The sequence below is a fragment of the Neltuma alba genome, unplaced genomic scaffold, assembly GCF_004799145.2.
Source record: "Neltuma alba isolate B1F8T4 unplaced genomic scaffold, ASM479914v2 tig00005722_pilon, whole genome shotgun sequence".
NCBI lineage: Eukaryota > Viridiplantae > Streptophyta > Magnoliopsida > Fabales > Fabaceae > Neltuma > Neltuma alba.
The window spans coordinates 605,744-627,343 of NW_021634207.1; the positions used below are offsets into that span (position 1 = coordinate 605,744).

The window sequence follows — 21,600 nt, forward strand, 5'->3', positions numbered from 1 at the left end:
GTTATCCTCATGACCAATCAGACCCACGTTTGATAGTGCCTTCTATGCTCTACCCTGGAGATCCCTATTCCTTCTGAAGAAAAATCCAGACGCGCCCAATAAGAAAAATGTTGAAACACGGATCAGATAAGAGAGATTCCTAGTCCCAACTGCTCATCGATTGGTTAATTAATTAATGGGAGTGCAGTTTGCACCACTACTGCGTACGAGTAGTCTTGTTAACAGTGGCAGAATTAAGCAATTTAACTTTCACTGTGTCTTTGAAAGACAAATTAAAGTCGGAGTATATATAATTAAGTTGCATTTGCAGAATATTTTGACCAATTCTCTATCTTAAAAGCGTACCTTCCCTTTCCCTTGTATGAAATGTATATTTACCCCGGAAGCATGAAAACGGCCTGTTCACAGTCACATGCACCGACAAATTTAACATCGACACAGTGAAGATGTCTCGAAGTTATTGACATGCATATGTTTAGAGCCACGATATAATGATACATTTCCGTGTTCGCTAACATGGCACTCACAAATTTAATTTGGATAATATTTGATAGAGTTAATTTCATCCGATGTTGTCTTCATAATAGACGCTAATCTGATGATATTGAACATACCTGACTACAAGAAGGAATCATATAGCTAATAGAGCGAAAAGGTCAATTAATTAATGCTTTAATGACAAGTTCGCCATATGATGAATTGAGTAGACATAAATAAACAAACGTGACATGAATAAATGGGCATGATATCGATATTCAAGGCGTAGAAAAAGGACCATGTAATAATAAGATAAATGAAAAATAAGAGCCAAGTTGGCATGTTGCGAATAGTTAAGTGCTGAGATAGATAGGTATAGCGAAATATCAAATGGACGAAGGAACACGATCAGGGTGGGATTCGAACACAGAGCGGGAGAAGGGGCCCATGGAAAAAATGTCTCCTTCAATTTGGCAACTTGACACAGGCTTTTGGTTCTGAGAAGCTTCTGAGAAAATAAGGAGGACTTTATTAAACAAATTTTTCTAATAGAGCTCGCTTTCAGATCGAAAATCACTCATTTTATTTCTAGAAAGCAGATAACCTCTGGTACGTCTAAACCAAACACCTCCGGTTTTAATGACACAAACGCAAAAACCTTGATTTTTTTTTTTTAAATTTTGTTTCTTTTAACGTGGGTGTCAAGTGTAAAATGATGTTATCTGTATACTTGTACTCCTTGGACCAAAACGAAAATACCAGTACCCCCGGAAATTAGCTGTATAAGAAAGTCAAGGTCAAAGACTTGTTGATGTTTTGGTTTACTCAGTTGTTTATCCCTTTTAATTATCAGCGGATCATGGTTGGGTGAAATGCATGGAAGAAATTCAACTTTGTTAAAGTAAATATTGAAAGAATCACATCAAAATAGTTAAACATGGTCATATGGCCCCAAAAAAAATTCCCTTCCCGCCCAATACGGAGAGAAAAATTAAACTATAATTATATCATGGGTAGAGTCTAATAAACCATATTTTTGGTGATATACAAAAATTTGAATCCCCAAAGAATTTATAATTTATATATGCTTGTATACGTCTTATTTCTGTTCGAAGAAATGACCAGCAGTCTTATAATGTAAATACAATCCTTGCGATATTATTAGGAGCCCTAAACGTATCTGGGTTAGTGGGGCAATGAAGACTCAATTTACAAGTTTTCTGCGTGTGTGGATATAATGTGTGTACACAAACGATGGGTTGGACCAGTTAGGCAGGTCGCACTAAGACCAAAAAATTGATGGGCCTTTTTGGAGGCCTGTATTAGATTTGACAAACCCAAGGGCATGATTATCTTCGGATCTACATGACGTTCGGTGAAGGGGTGATGTCTGATCGGGGAAGTAATGAATAAACAATGAACTGGTTTCTGGTTATATGCTGCATGGATTTGGTTTATGTATTGTTGTGGAAGGACGTGATTGAAATATCCTTCTGACGACTATGACCCGTCTAGCGGATCATTGTTAGAATTGGGTAACTCTGCACCGAATTAGTCAGATTATGAATTACATTGCTCCCCAGTTTTCTTCATCACACGAGATGTCACTTCTAAAACAATGTGACCGCGTCTAAGGGTTTTCTTGGTTCAATGGAAATTAGGGAACAAAGAAATTTCATCGTTTACTTGTTTGGTTTGTTCAAATAGAATGAATTTTATTTTCTCTCTCCTTGTTTCTTTTATTTAATACAATCTAAACATATGCACACTCACAAATATGTCAATACTGAACTCAGATGTTCTTTTTTTTTGTTGAAAAATATAAGAGGCATGAAATGGTAAGAAAAATTGCCGGTAAGGGGGAAAAAAAAATATAATGCCGCATCGAAAAGTAACTTTTCTTCTTCTTCTTTTTTTTTTTTTAAGCCTCTCCGGTGCAAATGCTAAGATACGGTCATCAGTGTCTTGTTTGTTGGAAATGACAACTTCCTTTATTGCACAAATCTCATTTATTAGTGATTATAATGATCTGTGCCCTAATATTTCTAAAAGAAGTGTTGATTAATTTAACCTCTCCATCCCCCGCTGGTCTTTCCCAACCATATCCCAAGCCCTCAACCCAGACGATTTTTTTTCGGTGAGGATGGTGATGAAGAAGGGATACAAATTGAACATCAACACTGGGAGAGGGGAGTCCGCTCTGCGTATCCTATCCTCTTTCCTCCCGTCTGATTAAATATTTTAACGCCTCAAATTTTAATTTTTTTAAGATCATTTATAAAATAGAAAATTCTCAAGAACATACCTTTGTATTTTAATATTTCAGATCAGTTTTATTCACCAAATTTTATGAACAATTAACATTTATATTTTATTATTTTTTATAATCTGGTATTTCAATAAAATTTAATACACATAAAACTCATAACAAAATTACTCTTTTCATTGTTGTTTTGTTTGGAACATAATTTTTTAATTTAAATTATCGTTAAAAATATGAAATGCGGCTAAACCCTTCAGTACTCATACGTATAGAAAACCCGTTTGGGTTTCACATGTACCTCCTATTTCCTTATTATAGATCTATTTTTTAATAGCTCTTTTTAAATTTGTTTAAATATTTAATATATTATTATATATTTTACCCTTCATTTAATATATTCTCTTTCTTCATTTATCTCACTATTATTCTCACATCTACCAATTTATATATAAGAGTCTATTTGCAAAAAAAAATTACATTTACTACATATTAAATATTTTTAACTAAATTTTAACTATTTTTTTAAACCGTTTATAATTTAGTTAAACAGATCTTATAATCAGAAGAAAACAGAGCGGCACTACGGAATCTCCAACGAACCGGACCCTGGTGTGCTTTTCCAGTTATTAGGCGGATTGATATCTTGAGAAATAAAGGAACAGCAGTAAACAAAACAGAGATCCACCACAGGTAAGCCTCAATAACCACTTCTCATCCTCCGTTTTCATTGGTCTATCGATCAAAGTCAGCATCACGAAATTTTTCCCCCCTGTATTCATCTTTACCATATACAAAAGTCAGCATCGACTTAAGCGAGAAACTTACTTTCACCACAAGAAAATTCCTGTCGAGAACACACCATGCTGGATTAGGCGTCCCCACCTCCTACCCTCTATCCCCTGCTCTGTGGCCCGTCTCTGGAGAGCCACACTAACTTGGACAAAAAGGAAAAATACAAAAGGAAAGGAGTAAAATTAAAAAATGACACTCGCTAAATTCTCCATTCCACCAAAAAAACTATAGAGAATCAGCTCAGTCTGAGATCTAAAAAGGCACGGACAAAGGTACATGCACAACTCCAGCATTTGTTCCTCAACTTGTAAGCAAATTACAAGCTAACAGTCGAGCCACTTGTTAAAGTAGATCACACTGCCCGGAAACCGCACATCTTCCCCAGACACATCAAACAATTCGCGCAGTCTTCTCCATTTATCACGCATCACATATCTGGTAATCCAAAATCAAGAAATTGCTGTTCATCCCCTCTGTCATCATTGTTCTCTGGCTCCTCTATTTTCAAAAAATCAAATCCATAATCAACATCTGATGGTGTCTGTTCCATGTGGTGAAGACTTCCCAGCAGCTTGGCATCTGGGTTTTCCAGTTCATAGGAAAAGCTAGACGGCATTTCACTCTCAAGGCTTCCATCTCCAGTGCGGCCCATTTGACCAAAATCAAAAGTTTCATAGTCACCAATTGGATTCTTGTCCATAGCCCCCAAAAGTTCGTCCACGTCAAACATCTCGTCCATAGAGAAATTCTGCAAGCAATCACCTTCCAACTCATTACCCTCAAGCCAAGAATAGTCCATTTGCTCGTTACTTTCATCAATGCCATCCTTTATAGTCTCGTGTTCTTGTGGTTTCGCAATTTGACAACCCCTGCACTCCTGATCTGTGAGATCGAAAGGTTCATCCTTTGGTTCTGACTTCACTTTGATATTTGCAGAGGCAACTTCATCAGCTTCAAGATAAACATTATCCATATCATTAATTTTGGAAGGTTGATGTCTTGTCTTAACATCCTCAGCCGCACAGACCTCAGAATGATTTGATATGGTGGTTGTGTCCGAACCAGCAGGAGTTGCCACTGAAGAACTTGATAAAGTCGTAGCTGATGAAGAGTTCTTGAGGGATTCCTTGCAAGAAGTATAATCCGATACGTGGGGGAAATTGAGGCGGGCACAAGGACCATACATGGCTCTAGCAGCTTCATCATAAGCAAGTGCAGCTTCATATGCAGTGCCAAATGTACCCAACCACAGTCTGCTTCCTCTGTTTGGTTCCCTAATCTCCGCAACCCACTTACCCCAGGTTCTTTGTCTAACGCCTCTGTAGTTACATCTTGAGTTGTCAGGCCCTCCTTTGCCCCTCATACATCCTTTCTTTGAACCCTTGGCCGGGGCTCTACGAGTAGGTTTGCTCTCACCTTTGCTAGATTCGAGATATTCATTATATTCTTTCCACTTTGCCAGAGTCTCAGCCACAGATTTAGAGCCATCCCGCCTACTACGACTTTTCCTCTTCCTAGAAGAATCCAATGGCAAAGAAGCGATGTTAGAACCCTGATCATAAACACCCATGGCCGCGGTTTGCCACTGGTAATTCAGTAATTTTGTACGGGTAACCACCTTCCGCTTGATAAACTTCAATCACCGCAAAAATAATTGGACAGTCTTCCCCCGCTCAACAATCAGATCATCTTCAAAATCTGCAGTTAGATAAGCAGAATTAGATTAGCATAGTACGCGGCAGACGTCAAGCAGGGCTCAGGGAGGAATTTCTCCTGATCCTAGGGCAAACAAAATACTTCTCCCAGACACATCCAGAAAGATGTGTGTGAATAGGAGTTCACAAATCCTTACCGGCATAAATTGATCGAATATCCTTGGACCCCAAGTAAGACACATTCAATAAAAGAAATCCATTACCGTGACCGGATAAAACACTTGTTTTTTTTTCCTAGCAATTTCTGGGTTTTAGAACGAACAGCCATCCTACCCAGAAACCTACTACACCTAAAAGAGACAGAATCACAGGTAGAAACCCCATAATCCTCAGTAAACAAATAAAACTGACCCGAATCACAAACATGCTACCCAGAGAACTCATAAGATTCAATCAAGCATTCCTCTCTACAAAAGAAAAGCAAACAAGTGCTGGAGAGTTGGAAGTAATGGACTGATCGAGAGAACCAACCTGAGTAGGTACAGAGAACAGGCGCGTGATACTCCGCTTTTGCGATTCGATCAAAGCTGTGATACTTGGAGAAAATCAGGGTTTATCTTGATCCTTGTCGAGATATTTTGTCGACGGTCTCCCTTCTTGTGAAAGTTTGTCTGAACAACGCCGAATTCAGAAAAAGGTTCTCTTGCTTTCTCTCACTCTGTATTAGCTAGCAAATCATGAAATCTCAAAACTCAAGCTGTAACGTGTATTTATAGCCTTCTCTAGATATTTCTGATATTTTAATTTTAATGGCCTCAGAGGTGGATGACGTGGCACTTCCTTAGTCGCGTTGCGTCGCCTCGGACTCCCGAACCTTGTGGCACGTGTCGCCCGAAGGTTCCCGAAGCAACAAAACTCTCACGTCGCTTTCTTAGTCCCCAAGTATTACTTCATTGCCCATCTTCAAAATGTTGCCTTCTCTCTTTTGCATCTCTTTCCTCGCATATTTACGAATACGCCACGCCCTTTACTCCCATATTTGTTTTCTCTTTTCGCCAAAAAAAAAAAAGCTTTTCTGAAAAAAAAAAACCATGAGGTATATAAAAAAAAAAGCAATTAAGATTTAAAATAATGGCAAAAAATTATATGTTAATTCTAACTATCAGACTATTTTGTCAAACTATAAACATAGCGTTTGTTGAAACAATACAACAATGCATGGCTTTACAGGGATGCTCTGATTTTTTTTTTTGGTTGAATAAATTTAAATCTCGATAAATCAACTTCACGCGCCGAGTTTATTCGGATTTATTTTCGGCTCCGCTTGCCCAATTTCGCTTCTGAATAAAATTAAAAATTCGGCCTTTTCCTTTTCACCGATAAGGGAGGATGGCATTCACCTTTCACCAGGCGAGACCGGTAAATCATGAATGGAAGCAGTACGGGAATTTTTTTCCGCCGAATGGCAAGCACGCCACGTGGTAGGGGTAGGATGGGGAGTAGATGGCTCCAAGAACACAATCCCGAGGCAGAAGGGGATTTGATTGACACGTCAGGAGGAGAAGTCAGGACAAGTGGGCCACGTGGCTGGTCAAGGTGGGCGACACTTTATGCAGTCGTTAGCGAACACGTCACATTTAGTCATCCACGCGGATTTAGGTTATGATCCATGTGTGGATAAGGACCGATGGCTTGGAGGCTCCCGAATTAAATGGTGTGAACTGAACTAACTGGTAAGATAAAAGAAAAGGTTGCCAAATTTTTTTTAAAAAAAAAAAAAGGGTAAGAGAAAATAGTAGAAAAAGCGGGCGCCGGTCCATTCGTATCATCCTGAAAACTAAGGCTGTCACGTTTGATTAAGGGGGATGCCTCCGTCAGATAAACACCAGCCTAATCACAGCACAGCTCTTGCCAAAAGGCACGCACCTGGGGGGTTATTTAATTTAAGCTGAAAGTCCTTGCATTCTTAGAGGTTGTGGGATTTATATGTGGGCCCCCAAATTAATTGGACGAAAAATGTGAACTCACTGAACTCACAGAAGCTAACGATCAGATCACACTCTCCTAAAAATGTACTGAATAATCACTCACTTCCCTGTTTATTATATTCTTTCCCAACATATATTTGAAACTTTTTGTGAACAAAGTCATCTATTGCTGATTATTTACTGTATTCATTTAGCTATCTGTTACTCTGATTTTACTATTTACTAATTTTGGGAAAAGAATTAAGAATACATTACTAATCAATTTAGTGAATTTATTTGAGATTACTAAAATTCGGATTCCTCCTTTAAGATTTTGATATTTCAAATTTCTAATAATAGTTTTTTTTTTTGTTTTTGCTTAACTTTGCGCAAGTTTTCAGAGTTTCGTAGGGCATTTGAAGCCCACCAACGCTAATATGCTAAAGAAAAAGCCCAGCCCACTGGCTGAGGAAATGTTGAGATCATGGGCCCTCCCCTTTCTGTTGCTTCCAGAAGCATCAAGACCCGTCGCGATGCAATAGGAATTTGACGCTAAACAAATGATCTTATACACGAGTCATAACACACTCATTTATGGTTGCGGCAGGATGATAACGCCATGATGATTGACAGGCAATTTCCAGTCAATAAATAAAGAAATACAAAATCAAAAAGGCAAAAGGTATTAAAAAAAATGAAGACAAGTTATTAACAACAACCAAAAAAAAATCCATTCAAGTATGCCGTCCAAACCAAACCAGTCTAAACAAAATCAAATGATAAATTAACTTAAACTAAACCGAATAGTTTAGTTCATTTGGTTTTTTTTCTAAAATTGAATTAAGCCTGTCATGATAAAAGAACAAAGCCGTTTTTAAAAACACGTCTCAGACCATATTAAAGGTAGAAGCGGGCGTTCACCATGAAAACTGACTAACTTGTATCGTGTAATTTCTATGCGTGCCCCTGTTAGGGCGAATAACGTTGACTTGATTACCGCCAATACGGAGACGTCAAGCAAGCTCTGCTTTCTTCTAGAGTGTGCAAGAGCCAAAAAAGGCCCTCACCATTTACGAAACTTCTAGATTTAGTTTTCCTTCTGTGTTTGTTCTTCACTTCATCAATTCTTCCACATTAACCTTGACTTTGATGGAACCTGCAGCTGCTTACGCGGTGTTACTGACCTGCTCACGCGCATGCACGCGCACAATCCCTTTTAAACGCGTACGTGGTTAACAATCCACTCCTTCAATTTTGCAACTGTGCCATATATAATGCCCCTTCTTCTTAAATTAAGGAGAGGCATAAGTGGGGGCGATCGATATATATACATATAGAGGGAGATTGAAAGACATAAGATGTTAAAGGGGGAAAACAATATTTCATTGATCCAGGATCACCTTAACAAGTGGGGGATTATGGCTATATATCAGATGGCACGCTGTCTTCAATCACATCATTGCCATCCCTTCCAAATCCCATTTATCTATGTGTTTTTAGTGGGGGAAAAAAAAAGGAACAAAGAAACAGAACAAAAAGGAGCCATGAAACTCCCCAAATGCAGGGAGGGAAACAAAAATAATGAACTTTCCAAACTAGGAAAAATCGACGATCCTCATTATTTAAATAACTAATTTAATCGTTCTGATCATTCCTAGCAGAGAGGCAGGTCCTCCGGAGGAGGCTCCAAGGCTTCTAGCTCCCCAAGCCCGTCCTCCACCACCAGCACCGTCGCCAAACCCCACGTGATGTGAACATCCAAGTGACAATGCATAATCCAAGCACCTGCCATCATAACATAAGCCCATTAAACACCTTGAGATCAAGCACCAGATTATTTTTAACTCACTGCGTGTTTTTTTTTCCCCAAAAAAAAAAAAGCAGTACCTGGGTTATCGGCAACGAATCGAATAACTGCCCATCCATTCACCGGAACGCCCACCGTGTTCCTCATAGGGGGGTCAACAAGGTTGAACTTCGAAGTATCTTTCTTCGGATCAAAGTTCCCAAACCCTTGTGCCACAATATAGAAATCATACCCGTGAAGATGGATCGGGTGGTTCTCGGGAGTCACGATGCTGGTGTCTTGCAACACAATTTGCACCCTGGATCCGAACTTCAGCTTGTATACTTTCGTCCCCGGAACGGGTTGCCAGAGGGACCTGCTCACATTGCCAGTGTAATCGAACTTCACCGGAGGTTTGGCCGGAAAGTCGGAGGTGAAGACTCCCGGAATCCCGTGGTGGTGAGCCTGCAGGATGGAGATATTGTTGGGAAGCACGAAAGACACGTTGTTCATGCTGGCAGCGAACCGGGTCCCGTTGGGTCCCTGGCATCGACTCGACCCGAAATTGGGCGGGCAATTGTTGAGGCCGAGACCAATTGTGAAGAAGAGGTTCTCGTCGATCTCTGTGGGGACTTCTACTTTCCTGGGGCTTCGGAGGCTTTTACTGAAGGAAGTGACGGTGTTCGTGTCGTTGTACGCAGGCAGGGAGGGCATCAGTGGCTTAATGGACACTCCTTTTGAGGAACAGCAGGGAGCCGATTTGTATTGGAGAATGGCGGTGGTGGTGGTGTTACCGAACGGTGCGTTCTGGGCGGATTGGTATGCACGCCCCGCCATGTAGTATCTGGAAGGCGGCTGATCACCTCTGATTAGCACATCGGTGGTTTGACCGGGTCCGAGGATGAGGACTTTCGTGGTGAAGGGCTTTAGGTAGGAGGCATCGGCGCCGACCACCGTCATCTGATGGTTGGCAACGGTGAAGAAAAGGGGTTGGTTGAGCGCAGCGTTGATCACCCGGAGGAGGTTGGTCTCGCCGAAGTCTATTGGAACAATGGTTGTGTCTGCACAGGCATCGACCAAAAAGTAAGCTCCTATCCTACATTACTCGTTCGTATGTGAATTAATAGTATTTAGAATTATAATTTATAATTTGATAGCCGGGAGACTATAATGCGCAATCATATCAATTAGCTAGATGTCGTTAGTCATTGCCTGCCATGGCCGGTGACATCGTAACATGCCCAAAATCATTAAGTTTCGGCCGAAATTCTTATGTATTATCCATTTGCACTAATTGTGTTTTCTTTTTCCTAATCAAATACTGCACAATGCTCATCATTATGAACGATTGCTTGAATTATTCAATGATCGCGTGCTTTGATTTTTTTTTTCTTTTTAAAATTTAAGAAAATGATAAAAAAAAGAAGTTAAAAATTACTAAATCTCAAATCAGATTTGGTAAGAATACTTTATTTCGTGTTGATAATACTGAATTTATCAATGATAACAAATTTTTGTTAATATTTCTTATTCGATATTTAGTAATTTTCAGTTTTTTTTGGGCCATTCTTCCAAAAGGCTATCCTGTAAAATAGATGATAAATTAAGAATCAAACCTTGGCTAGAGCACTTGTAAAGGTCACCAGGTTGGCCATTAATAGTGAAAGCATCAGAGATATTGGGAGCTGCTCCTGTTCGGTCGGCCTCCCTCACAACGTCGATGGGGTTTGCGTCCCACCATTCCCCTGAACCACATATATACATTCTCACCGTTAATCTGTCGCCATCTAACATAGCCTTTGTACACACACACATTATTGTATCTATATATGTATTTATTCAAACAAGCTCAGCCGAGGCTATCACTATCAGTTACATCGTGCGTAGAGAGTTAAAGAACTATACCGAGAAGAACGACGGATTCGCGGTGAGGCTTGGGGAAAGGGTAAGGGCGGCCCTCCCTTGGATGTATGATGATGGCTCCGTATACAGTGGCTCTGAGCCAGGAGCTGTGGGCGTGCCACCACAGAGTCCCTTCTTGGCCCTGAATAGTGAAACGGTAGGTGTAGCTTTCCCCGGGACGAATGGGACATTGCGTCACAAATTCTGGCCCATCCGCCCACCCAGTTCTTATCTGCCTCACTCCATGCCTGCCCAATACAAACAACAATATATAACCACTCTTCATATTCCATGCACAAACATAACTCTAATGTACGTATGTATGGTTCTATACTGTGAATGTACCAGTGAATGGTCAAGTTGTACTGAGCTTTATTTGTGACTTTGATGACCAGCGTGTCTCCATTGTTAACTTCCAACGTTGGGCCCGGCAATTGGCCGTTCACTGTGATAGCGTTGTGGGTGTTGCACAGCCTCTTCACTGGAGTTGCTTGAACCTGCTCCGCCGTCAAGCACAGTAAAATTAAAGTGAGTAGTCAAAACAAGCGCCGAGATCAGTAAGGGAAACGAGAAAGAATAGATGTAAGCTAATAACGTACGACGAACTCGTGCTCGTGAAGTTTGGCGTTGGCCAGGGCTGACAAGACAAGGAAAATGGCGAGGAAGACAGAGGAATGCCTGGCACTGATGAGAGACTCCATGTCTGATATCGCGAGGAATGAAGCGAATGAGAGGATAGTGCGTTGGTGAGTGATGGGAGGGAAGGAAAGGAAGGATTGCCATTTTATAGGGGAAATGGAAGGAGAGAGGTTAGTCGTCGCTTGTGGTTGGCAGATTAGGTTTTGATACGGCATCGTGGTCAGGCTACGGAGAAAACTTAGTTCAACTCTATACGAGTTGTTGCACCCACTGGTTTTAATTCAACTTATATTCTTGCTTCCAAAGTCTTCAAATATCTTGCGCATTTTGAACTCTTGTGATCAGCTAATTCGTTATTTACATGGAGGATTTAATTAATTTACTCCTTCCTTCTTCTTGTTTTTCCTTCAAAAAATTGTTATTTAAATGCCGGGTTGGGTGATTAATCCCTATGTTTTCATGAGCCAATTTCTCCCCATCTACTAATGCCAAATATATTAATTATTTCATGAACACCTAAAGGGGGAAAATTAAAGCAAAGTCACATTTTTTATCTTTAATTTTCTGTGCATGAAGTGGCCCCAGATGTGCAAAGTAAAAATGACCCGGGAGTTTCTTTTCATTTCAGCAATTCTCGTAATCTAGGAGAATTATTTCAATAGTCATCATATAAACAGTTTGATGAGAAAAGAGTTCAGCAATTGCATCAATTAATCCCATTCGACTATTCCCGTTTCCGGTTGTTGTGGAAAATAGAGCCTCAAATCCTTTTGATTGTCTGATGAATAAGTAATCCACTTTAGAAAAAAATGTTGATCATTAAGCCTTTTGCTTCCTGTTCGACCTTTCTTTTCCTATAACATGAACAAAGCCTTGCTTTAATTTACCATTTTATAATTCAATAATATATTGCCTATATATAACTAACTACTCCTCCGGTCCTAATTATAAGACCCAATTGATTTATTTGAGGAAATTAAGAAAGTAAGTTAAATTGGTTATTTATAATAAATAAGTGTTGTCATTCCTAAAATATCCTTACTAATTAAGTATATTGGCTAAAACTATCATTATTAGAAGGATTATCTTGGAAAAAAATGCATAAATATAAGAGACAAAATGGATTGAGTCTTATAATTAGGACCAAATAAAAAGTCAAATTGGGTCTTATAATAAGGACCGGAGGAGTATATACATATGTCCTGTTTCGATAGCCTTTGGTAAATTTTAGATTATGTATTGAATATATACTTTTTTAAAAAAAAAATTATGTATTGAGTATTGAGCATGAATAATGTGGCGCATTATTTAGGTTGAATATATAGTGTGAATTCGTTAAGCTCTACGGCTCAGAAGATGATTCTCTCATGGCTTTTAGTAGTTATGATTTATTTTAGGAGCCTGTTTTCAGAAGGGGAGGACTGCCATTAGGTATCTAGCTATAACATAATAACAAAGCATGAAATGATTTGATTGGGTCTAACAAGAATTTAGTTAGAAGCACTCATGAAATATTAAGTTGGAGGATTAAATTAGGTGGCCTGTCACAGAACTAGCTTCTCACCCTCGAACCAAATACACGCGCAATAGTATGTCCTACTCAAAGATACGTACGCCAGTGCCCAATCTCACTTTGACGTTGACCATCGCCTTTCCTGGGGATCACCAAATATAATGGCCGCATGCGACATATAAATTACTTTGATATTCACCCAAGTCAAACCTGCAGTTTAAGATGACAATATATAAAAAGTGGAGCTTCTTTGAAAGGTCCACTTATTCCAGCCTATGAAATCCATCCGGTACAGCTGCTATATATGGCCAGTCTACACATTTGATATTATTGGTTTTACACATCAGAAAGGCAGCTTTATGGCGATGGGGGCTAATAATGAAAAAGGACACGAAATAAAAAGCATTGGACTAGTCTATTTCAGCGCGTCCCTTCTGTAATAATGTCATCGATCTCTTGGAAGCTATCATCCTTCAATCACGAGGAAAAAGATGGAAAAGGCCCCCTTTAATTGAAGAGTTAGCATGTTCTGAGGCTGTACATGGATATGAAGGCCCTGTCCGAATGTCTTGTCTTGTTATGGCATGTAGGATTAATAGCCACATTGGAGTCGATAACAACATGGAGCCAAGAATCACACGGGTTGCTCTTGATGACAAGAACCGTTAGATTCTTGGAATAAACTACGCCGCGTGTGCGCAGGTCAAAACTGAGGTTGTCCGATGGAGATTAACACAGCGAGGTGTCGAAACAAAAATGATTGTTTCGACTTGGATTGGTGAACAAGAAACGAATGAGAAAGCCTAGTGCAAGAGTTGGTAGAGTTTGTTATTGACTTTTGCTGATTCTTAAGAAGGAAAAAAAAAAGAAGTACATTAGAAAGAAAGAAAGAAATGGAAGGGTGAGTGAAATTGACGGAGGAGCAGAAAGTGTGCATCCATATATTATTCTTGCTTGTCAAAATTTGCTGGTGATTAGTCTTTCAAATGCTCACAGGCTTAATTTTATTATTATTGTTCTGGGATTTTTGATTACTTGAGGTTTCGTTTTCATGGTTAGTTATAAGTTGTTGCGAACTTGTGCAAAACTTTAATTGGGATCCACCGCCGGTGGCTAGTACGTTTTTCTCTGACCCACAAAATAATTGCGGAGAGGTAATTAAAAATGTAAGCATATCTTAAAATCCACCGTGCACGTGATTCATCGTCTAAAAACGATGGAGGCCTTCAATGGAGCTGAAAATTATAACCACGCATTATGTATTATTGAATAGGGCTTGCTGCTTCTATTGCGAAAGGCCCGTGTTAGCTCGACGTGGGCACGTAAATATAGCATTATATCCAATCCCTTTATTAGGTTAATTTAAGCAGATTATAAAAGAGTCAAATCAAATAATTAACTCTTACAAATAAATTATCATCTCTCGTGTAACATTAAACTATATATATCAGCTTATTAATTTAAGAAAAAATTTATAAACATGAAAAATAAAAAAAAAATTAAAATCGGACTAAGGATTATAACTAATATTAGAATCTAGTCGTGGCTTTTTACAGGCACATGCTTTACCAGCTGGGCAAGTAAAAAGCAAAAAGTGAGGGTGGTCCAGTGAGTGAAGGGTCGAACGTCGCTCTGATGCCGGATGGAAGCGTTGGTTCTTGCTAGTTTAGGGTCACGCTATCCCCCATAAGGACCAGATATTTGGACGTCCCATATGATTCCCATGATTTATTCCATTTTTACCCTCGAGGGTCATAACGGATGCCACTAGAATGCTAATGGTGGCTTCTTTTCAATTGCTTTTTTTTTATTTTTTTTTTTCAAAAATGAGGTAAGAAGAGAAAATTCTGTACGTAGTTTCTAATAAATGTCCATAAATTTTTACGTGTTAAAAAGATTGTCTCTGCTATCCATTACCATTAGTATTTCTTTTTCTTTGTTTGGGCAATTTACGGGGACAAGATTTCTTATTTTGGAGTGATGGAGGGACGAGATCTTGCCAGGAGGATAGGGACACTCAGAGGGGAGAGAGGTTGAAAAGGGCAAAGAGTGTGGGGGAGTAAGCCCCAACAGGGGGAAGTGGGCCAATGGGGATTGAGGCCCAAAAAAGGAAAGCTCGGACCGTGTGGCGAAGTCATCCAAAAGGTGCTCTTATGATGGATCCACTTGAACCAAGGCCCTATCCCTCAAAACGCCATTATTTCCCCCTCCTCCTGTGTGAGTATCAGAAGCTGGAGGTTTATACCCTCACCCAAAACAAAGGACGTTTGTTCAGCGCTATTTCTCTACGATATGAATTTTATCTTTCTGTTTTTTTGTCCTCCTAGTTTTTCTTCTATTTCATTATAGGAAAGCTTCTAAATCTTTGTGCATAATCTCACGGGAGGTGCTCTGATTTTCTCATGAAAATCATTGAATTTTCACGAATTTATAACTTTAGAGCTAACTATGTATATATATGTATATATTTCCGTGAACTTTGGCTGGAGAAAAAAAATCCGTGAACTTTTGAATGGAAGGGGGAAAAAGACGGTCCGGCATTTCTTTTCTCGTACCGCGTTATTTTCAGCGGAGTAAAGAAGGTTGGAAAGATAGATTCAAAAAAATTCTCGTAATGTACAATGACCAGCGAGGACAAGAATTGATGCCACTATATTGTCTCCCCCGCACCGAAATTGCCAAAACTGCAACTCAACCTTTCCGAAAGACTCTTCCTAACAATTAAAACAAAAACAGGATAAAAATAAAACAATAAAAATATATGTTGTTTAATTTAAAGACAAATTACACTGAGGATAGAAGAAGCAGTGGATACTTATTATAAAGTCCCATGAATACTATAATCATTTTAAAAGGATGTAATAATTAAAATCCAAAATTAATGTCGGGCCTCCCTCACATTCTTCGAGTCGATGGTGATATTCTTGGAGTCTTCGAACAAGCGTGCTAATGGCGGGTTTTAATATGGGCAATGTGAGTTAATAACCTTTTTATGAAACTGTGAGGCTTATCACCACTCCCATTTGCCTGCCGCTGGCACAGAAGTGAGGCCATATAAACTATATGGAGAAAGGGTCATTGGAATTGGTATTATTGCTGGATGGAGCATTGGACCAAGGCAAAGCAGAACGTTTTGGTTTTATCGCTAGCAAGCATCACCGGTTACGACTTCATATATATTTCATGCTAAACACTGGGGAGTGCTAATATTAGACAATCCATACATGTGAGCTTTGGATAAAGCACTTTTAGAATGCTTAGTTGTGTGTGTACATATATACATATATACTAGCTCCGGTTCTTAATATAAGATCTTATTTAATTTTTATTTCGGTCCTAAATATAAGACTCCAATCCACTTTGTCTCTCATACTTACTCAATTTTTTTCAAGATAATCCTTCTAATAATTATAGTTCTAGTCAATACACTTGATTAACAAAGATATTTTAGGAAAGATAACACGTATTTAAGATAAATAACTAATTCAATTTAATTCCTTAATCTCTTTAAATCAGTCAATTAGCTCTTATAATTAGGATTGGAGGTAGTATTTATATATATTTTTTCCAAATAGAAATTGTGAGAGATGCAAGACATTACAAGATTCAGCTGCTCGACGTATGAGAAGTCCGCCATGAGAAGGATACTAGAGTCTTTTTATTCAACTTTAGTTACCGGGTGGGGTCACTCCAAATAATGATAGTTCTCAGGAGACCGTAGAATAAATATCCTCGTATTTTGGTACTTGAATGTGATTTTCCCCATATCCCAATAAAGCAGGCGGATCGGAATGAGGACAAGCTTTGGGCTTTGATCTTAGAAGGCCGATTTCGGCCCGGTCAGGCTCACGACGCGAACATTGAACGGCACGTTCACCTCGCTCTCTGCCAAAAACCGCCACATCGGGGTGTCTTCGTCTGCGAGAAGGCCAACCGAGTTGACTCGACCACGCCGAGTCTTGCTCTCTTGATTGCTTCACCCTCTCCGTAGCTTTCCTGGTAATGCTCGATACCACATGCAGCGACTTCCCTAGCTTCTCTTCTTCTTTCTCCCACCTCAGACCGCCATCGCCCGCTGAAACTTTGATAAGAACCCGTAGCTCCTCCAACATCGATTTTCGGGGATTGGATTGAAGATGATGAACCTTGAGGCCCAGCAGGATTACCAAGACGCTCAATTGCACGTGCCCCATGACGAAATGGAAACTCTGGTTCTCGACGAGCCATCTAATGCTCAATCCCCCTCCGGCCACCTTCCTGCTCAGTCAGTCTCCGCATTGGATAACCCGCTGAATCTGTCCCCTTCTTCACTCACATCTAACCAAAGCCCCAAATCTCTCTTCAATTCTTTCCTTGACCCCCCATCTTACGCCGAAGCAATCTTCACCTCCTTCGATTCTTCTTCGAACGGCCACGATAATCCGGACCTTTCTTCCAGATCGAACCCATCGAATTCCGAGTATCTGTATATATCGGTCTCGGATCCGCAGAAAGAGCAAGAATTGACGAATTCTCTTGTCCCTGGCGGGAATACTTATTACACTTACCTGATTACGACGAGAACGAATTTTCCTGAGTATGGAGGACCCGGCTCCGAATTTAGCGTCCGCAGGCGGTTCAGGGACGTGGTAACCCTATCAGATCGGTTGTCGGAGTCGTACCGAGGGTACTTCATTCCTATAAGGCCTGATAAGAACACAGTGGAGAGCCAGGTGATGCAAAAACAGGAATTTGTGGAGCAGAGGAGGCTTGCATTGGAAAAGTACCTTCGTAAACTGGCAGCTCATCCCGTGATTAGAACGAGTGAGGAGCTTAGAGTGTTTCTGGAGTTGCAAGGGAAACTGCCTCTGGCGAAAAGTACTGATATGGCGTCGAGGATGCTTGATGGGGCGGTGAAGCTACCCGGGCAGTTGTTCGGGGGCGAGGCAGTGGGGGCAGTGGATGTGAGTGAAGTTGCACAGCCTGCTAAGGGTGGGAGGGACTTGTTGCGGATATTTAAGGAGCTGAAACAGTCAGTTACCAATGATTGGGGCGGAGCGAAGCCGTTGGTCGTAGAAGAAGACAAGGAGTTTCTAGAGAGAAAGGATAAGTTGGCAGAGTTCGAGCACCAATTGAGCAGCGTTTCTCAACAGGTTTATGATATGATTTGTTGAAACGGTTCATAATTATTCATGTTCTGGAGCATGCGTGCTAGAACCATTCATGTTTATGTACTTTGCCTGTCAACTTGCTTGCCGTGCTGGGGGGATGCTTTTATATATAAGTATCTAGTATTTTTCTTCCCAACGCTGAGGTTTATTTAATGGTTAACATCTTTTATCCTTGTCGGATCCAGGCTGAATCTCTTGTCAAGTCACAGCAAGACATGGGTGAAACAATGGGTGAACTAGGATTGGCTTTTGTAAAGCTAACTAAGTTTGAGACTGAAGAAGCCAGATTTGAGGCTCAGAGAGGAAGATCAGCAGACATGAGAAATGTGGCGACTGCAGCTGTTAAATCAAGCAGATTATATAGAGAGTTGAACACACAAACCATAAAACATTTGGTATAACATTTTATTCTCACTTCAGTAGAAATTTTTCTGCTGTACATAGTCAAGAAGAGAAACCATCTTGCTGCTGTATTTGAGTCTTGTAGTGCGTTTATTTTTATGTCGATTGGAAGGAGAAGCAGGTTTTCTTTTTTATGATTAAATGAATTAATATGTTGTCTATGTTGCAGGATAAGTTGCATGAATACCTTGGAACCATGCTAGCGATCGACAATGCATTTTCTGACCGATCAAGTGCTTTACTCACTGTTCAAACACTCTCATCAGAACTAGTCTCTTTAAATTCACGGATCGAGAAGCTTGAAGCTGCTTCATCCAAAATATTTGGTGGAGATAAGTCTAGGCTGCGAAAAGTAGAAGAATTAAAAGAAGCCATCAGAGTTACTGAAAATGCTAAATTATGTGCGGATAGAGAGTATGAGCGGATAAAGGTAACGTCTTTCTTATTGTCTCACTCCCTCCACAAACTCCCCCCCCCCCCCCAAAAAAAAAAAAGAAAAATTACACCCCAACAATCCCTCTATGCACATTTAGCTCATCTCTTTTCCTGCAAGCTTAGGCCTTGCCCCATAAATACTAAGATGTCCACATTAAGAAATGACTTTTGTATACTTTGTTTGACATTATACGCAAGTGTCACATCCTATTGCACCAAGTTTTGAAGATTTCTCGCATAATTTGTCCCCCAGTGCCTTATTTTCATTATTAGTATCGGGGAGAACAAGCCATAACACTGTCGCTCGGATGCTGACTCTTGTGTTTGCTTTACTATTAACTTGCCTATGCCCCCATGGAAAATTCACAATGAGCTGAAATAAAATTATGAAAATGATCATATTATCAAGTTGTCACATGATTCTCTTGTTGTCTATTATGAAAGTACGAGAATAGACTAGTGCAAACATTCTTATTTGATTTAAGTTATGAATGTTTCATTAGGATTTAGGGGCTACATTGGGCTCTCAACATCACAATAGTGGTTCACTTGCAGAGTTGGGAACAGATTTATACTTGATTTCGAATTATGCTGTCATTCTGAGCTCAAATAAATGTAAAATTGCTGAATTATTTCGCGTGTCCTTTTTCCTTTTTTAATGTACACTAGCTCTTTGTTTAATCTGTATGTTGAAGTTAAGATTGCGGTTTTTTTTTTTTTTTGGTATGTTCAAGAACCTTGAAGTCAAGATGTCCTATATATTGTTTGCCTTGCAAACTAGTTCACCTTTGTAGAACCGTCGTTACGAATTCAATATCCGGGAAGAGTTTGTCAAAATATCAGGTTTGACTGTGGAATGTTTGCAGAAAAATAATAGGAGCGAACTTGAAAGAGTTGAGCAAGAGAGACATAATGACTTCATGAGCATGTTGCGGGGTTTTGTTATCAATCAGGTAAGCCTATGTTTATTTTTATGCGAGATTTTAACAGCTGCATACCATAATTTTCTTGCCTATTGATTTATTGAAAGATAATGGATGGCGTTATTTTTTGAATGGTGTAAAACTGGTGTGAACCAGGCGTGTTCCCGGGCATCACGGGGATGTTGAAATGATTTTTTATTAAAAGTTGAGCTGCCTTTTTGTATTTTTACATGGTCATTCGCGGTTGAAATTACTAGATGCATTTTACAGGCGGGGTATGCAGAGAAGATGGGAGCTGTGTGGGAGAAGCTTGCGGAAGAAAAACGTCTGCATATTCAAGAGACATGAGCTAATATACACTCCGGCTGTAAAAATTTTTGCTTTCGGTATGTTCATGTTGCATTGTAGATTTTTGTTTGATTGGTTGTCATGTCAGGTGTTGAAGGTTAGAAATGCCTCTATCGTAGATAACAATCCATAAAGGCTCATCTTTCGTCTTTAACGTTTAATCTCGCTCTTTGACTATTCATGATCACTTTTTCTTTTTGGATTCCGATGGCTCCCTGTCTGGCTTTCCGAACGAGAGTATTGCATCACGTATCAGCTCTGGGACACAGCATCCTCCCTCTAGTTCCCTCTTTCCTTTTCTGAATGTAAATGTTGACTGTGGGATGATTCCCCTTGCCTAGATTTTACAGTTCATATTTGATTTTTCTGGCCCAAAAAAAAAAGTTGACATTTGATTTGAGTGGATCGAACTTTTATTTTTTAATTGTATTTGGAATGAGTAAAAACACAGTAAAAGCAATGTTGTAATGTCCATCAGACTAAGAAATCTGTTACGAACATAGTAATCTGTTTATAATTTTCTTAAAGAATTCAGAATTCAAATTATTTAAATTTTAATTGAGATCATTTAAACACTTTTTTAAGCTAAGAGTGGAGGTATTACTTTTTGGACAAGTTATGAAATGAAGTGACCTCACTCAAATATGGGGCCAAAAGCAGATAAGATTAGAACGGGGCTGATGAACTTGGGATTCGCGACGCGTTAATTACTATTAGGCCATGGTTGATTGGTTGTGTGCACGGGATTAATTCACGTTTTCAATAAGAAAAGAATCTGTGTATCCTTTTTACGTTTGCTAGGCCATGGAAAGCAACGGATTTTAGAGGGGACCTCTAAAAAATATTTATGACGGGCAAACCAATTAGCGCAATCATTTACCCAAAACAGAATCGAGGATGATGATTTAATCACATCTCATTAAATATTTTATATCCCTGCCCCTTTTCCTTTATTTACCCTTTCTCATGGGCTCCCGGAATGATGTCCTCCCACCTCCTTAACATAATTAATTGCCTCAGCATTACATAGCCGATGGCAGTCTATAAATATTACGATTTATTTTGCATTTTATAAATACATATATGAAATATAAACATAAATTAAAATATTGATTGGATGGACTAGGAATGATGATTAGTTAGTATAAGTATGGTTCCCTTCGCTTCATTTTAATTGTCGTTTAAAGTTTTTCCACATGCATTGGGAAAATATAGATAAATAGTACTCCTCCGATCTTTAATATAGGACTCAATTCTTGAATTGGTTTTGTTCTTAAATATAAGACTCATTTATCATATTTATCAATTTTTTCTAAATTACCTCTATGGATACTCCTTCAACCACAAT

At 39.4% G+C, this 21,600-nt stretch overlaps 3 protein-coding genes across 3 annotated transcripts; 1 reads left to right on the forward strand and 2 right to left on the reverse strand.

Annotated features, from left to right (window-relative positions):
- Positions 1–3,431: 3,431 nt before the first annotated feature.
- Positions 3,432–5,739, reverse strand: LOC114748419 (dehydration-responsive element-binding protein 2C). The gene is made up of 2 exons (XM_028936805.1): positions 5,719–5,739; positions 3,432–5,230 (listed from the first exon to the last, which is right to left on the reverse strand). Exon 2 carries the CDS (start codon positions 5,100–5,102, stop codon positions 3,960–3,962), a length of 1,143 nt encoding a protein of 380 aa, XP_028792638.1. The 5' UTR covers positions 5,103–5,230; positions 5,719–5,739; the 3' UTR covers positions 3,432–3,959.
- Positions 5,740–8,515: 2,776 nt separating this feature from the next.
- Positions 8,516–11,625, reverse strand: LOC114748466 (laccase-5). The gene is made up of 6 exons (XM_028936875.1): positions 11,442–11,625; positions 11,188–11,339; positions 10,846–11,090; positions 10,557–10,685; positions 9,042–10,001; positions 8,516–8,939 (listed from the first exon to the last, which is right to left on the reverse strand). The coding sequence occupies exons 1-6, from the start codon at positions 11,541–11,543 to the stop codon at positions 8,809–8,811; spliced, it is 1,719 nt and encodes a 572-aa protein (XP_028792708.1). The 5' UTR covers positions 11,544–11,625; the 3' UTR covers positions 8,516–8,808.
- Positions 11,626–16,956: 5,331 nt separating this feature from the next.
- Positions 16,957–20,454, forward strand: LOC114748467 (sorting nexin 2A). Its single transcript, XM_028936876.1, has 5 exons — positions 16,957–18,126; positions 18,330–18,539; positions 18,716–18,976; positions 19,848–19,934; positions 20,175–20,454. The coding sequence occupies exons 1-5, from the start codon at positions 17,131–17,133 to the stop codon at positions 20,250–20,252; spliced, it is 1,632 nt and encodes a 543-aa protein (XP_028792709.1). The 5' UTR covers positions 16,957–17,130; the 3' UTR covers positions 20,253–20,454.
- The last annotated feature ends 1,146 nt before the right edge of the window (positions 20,455–21,600 follow it).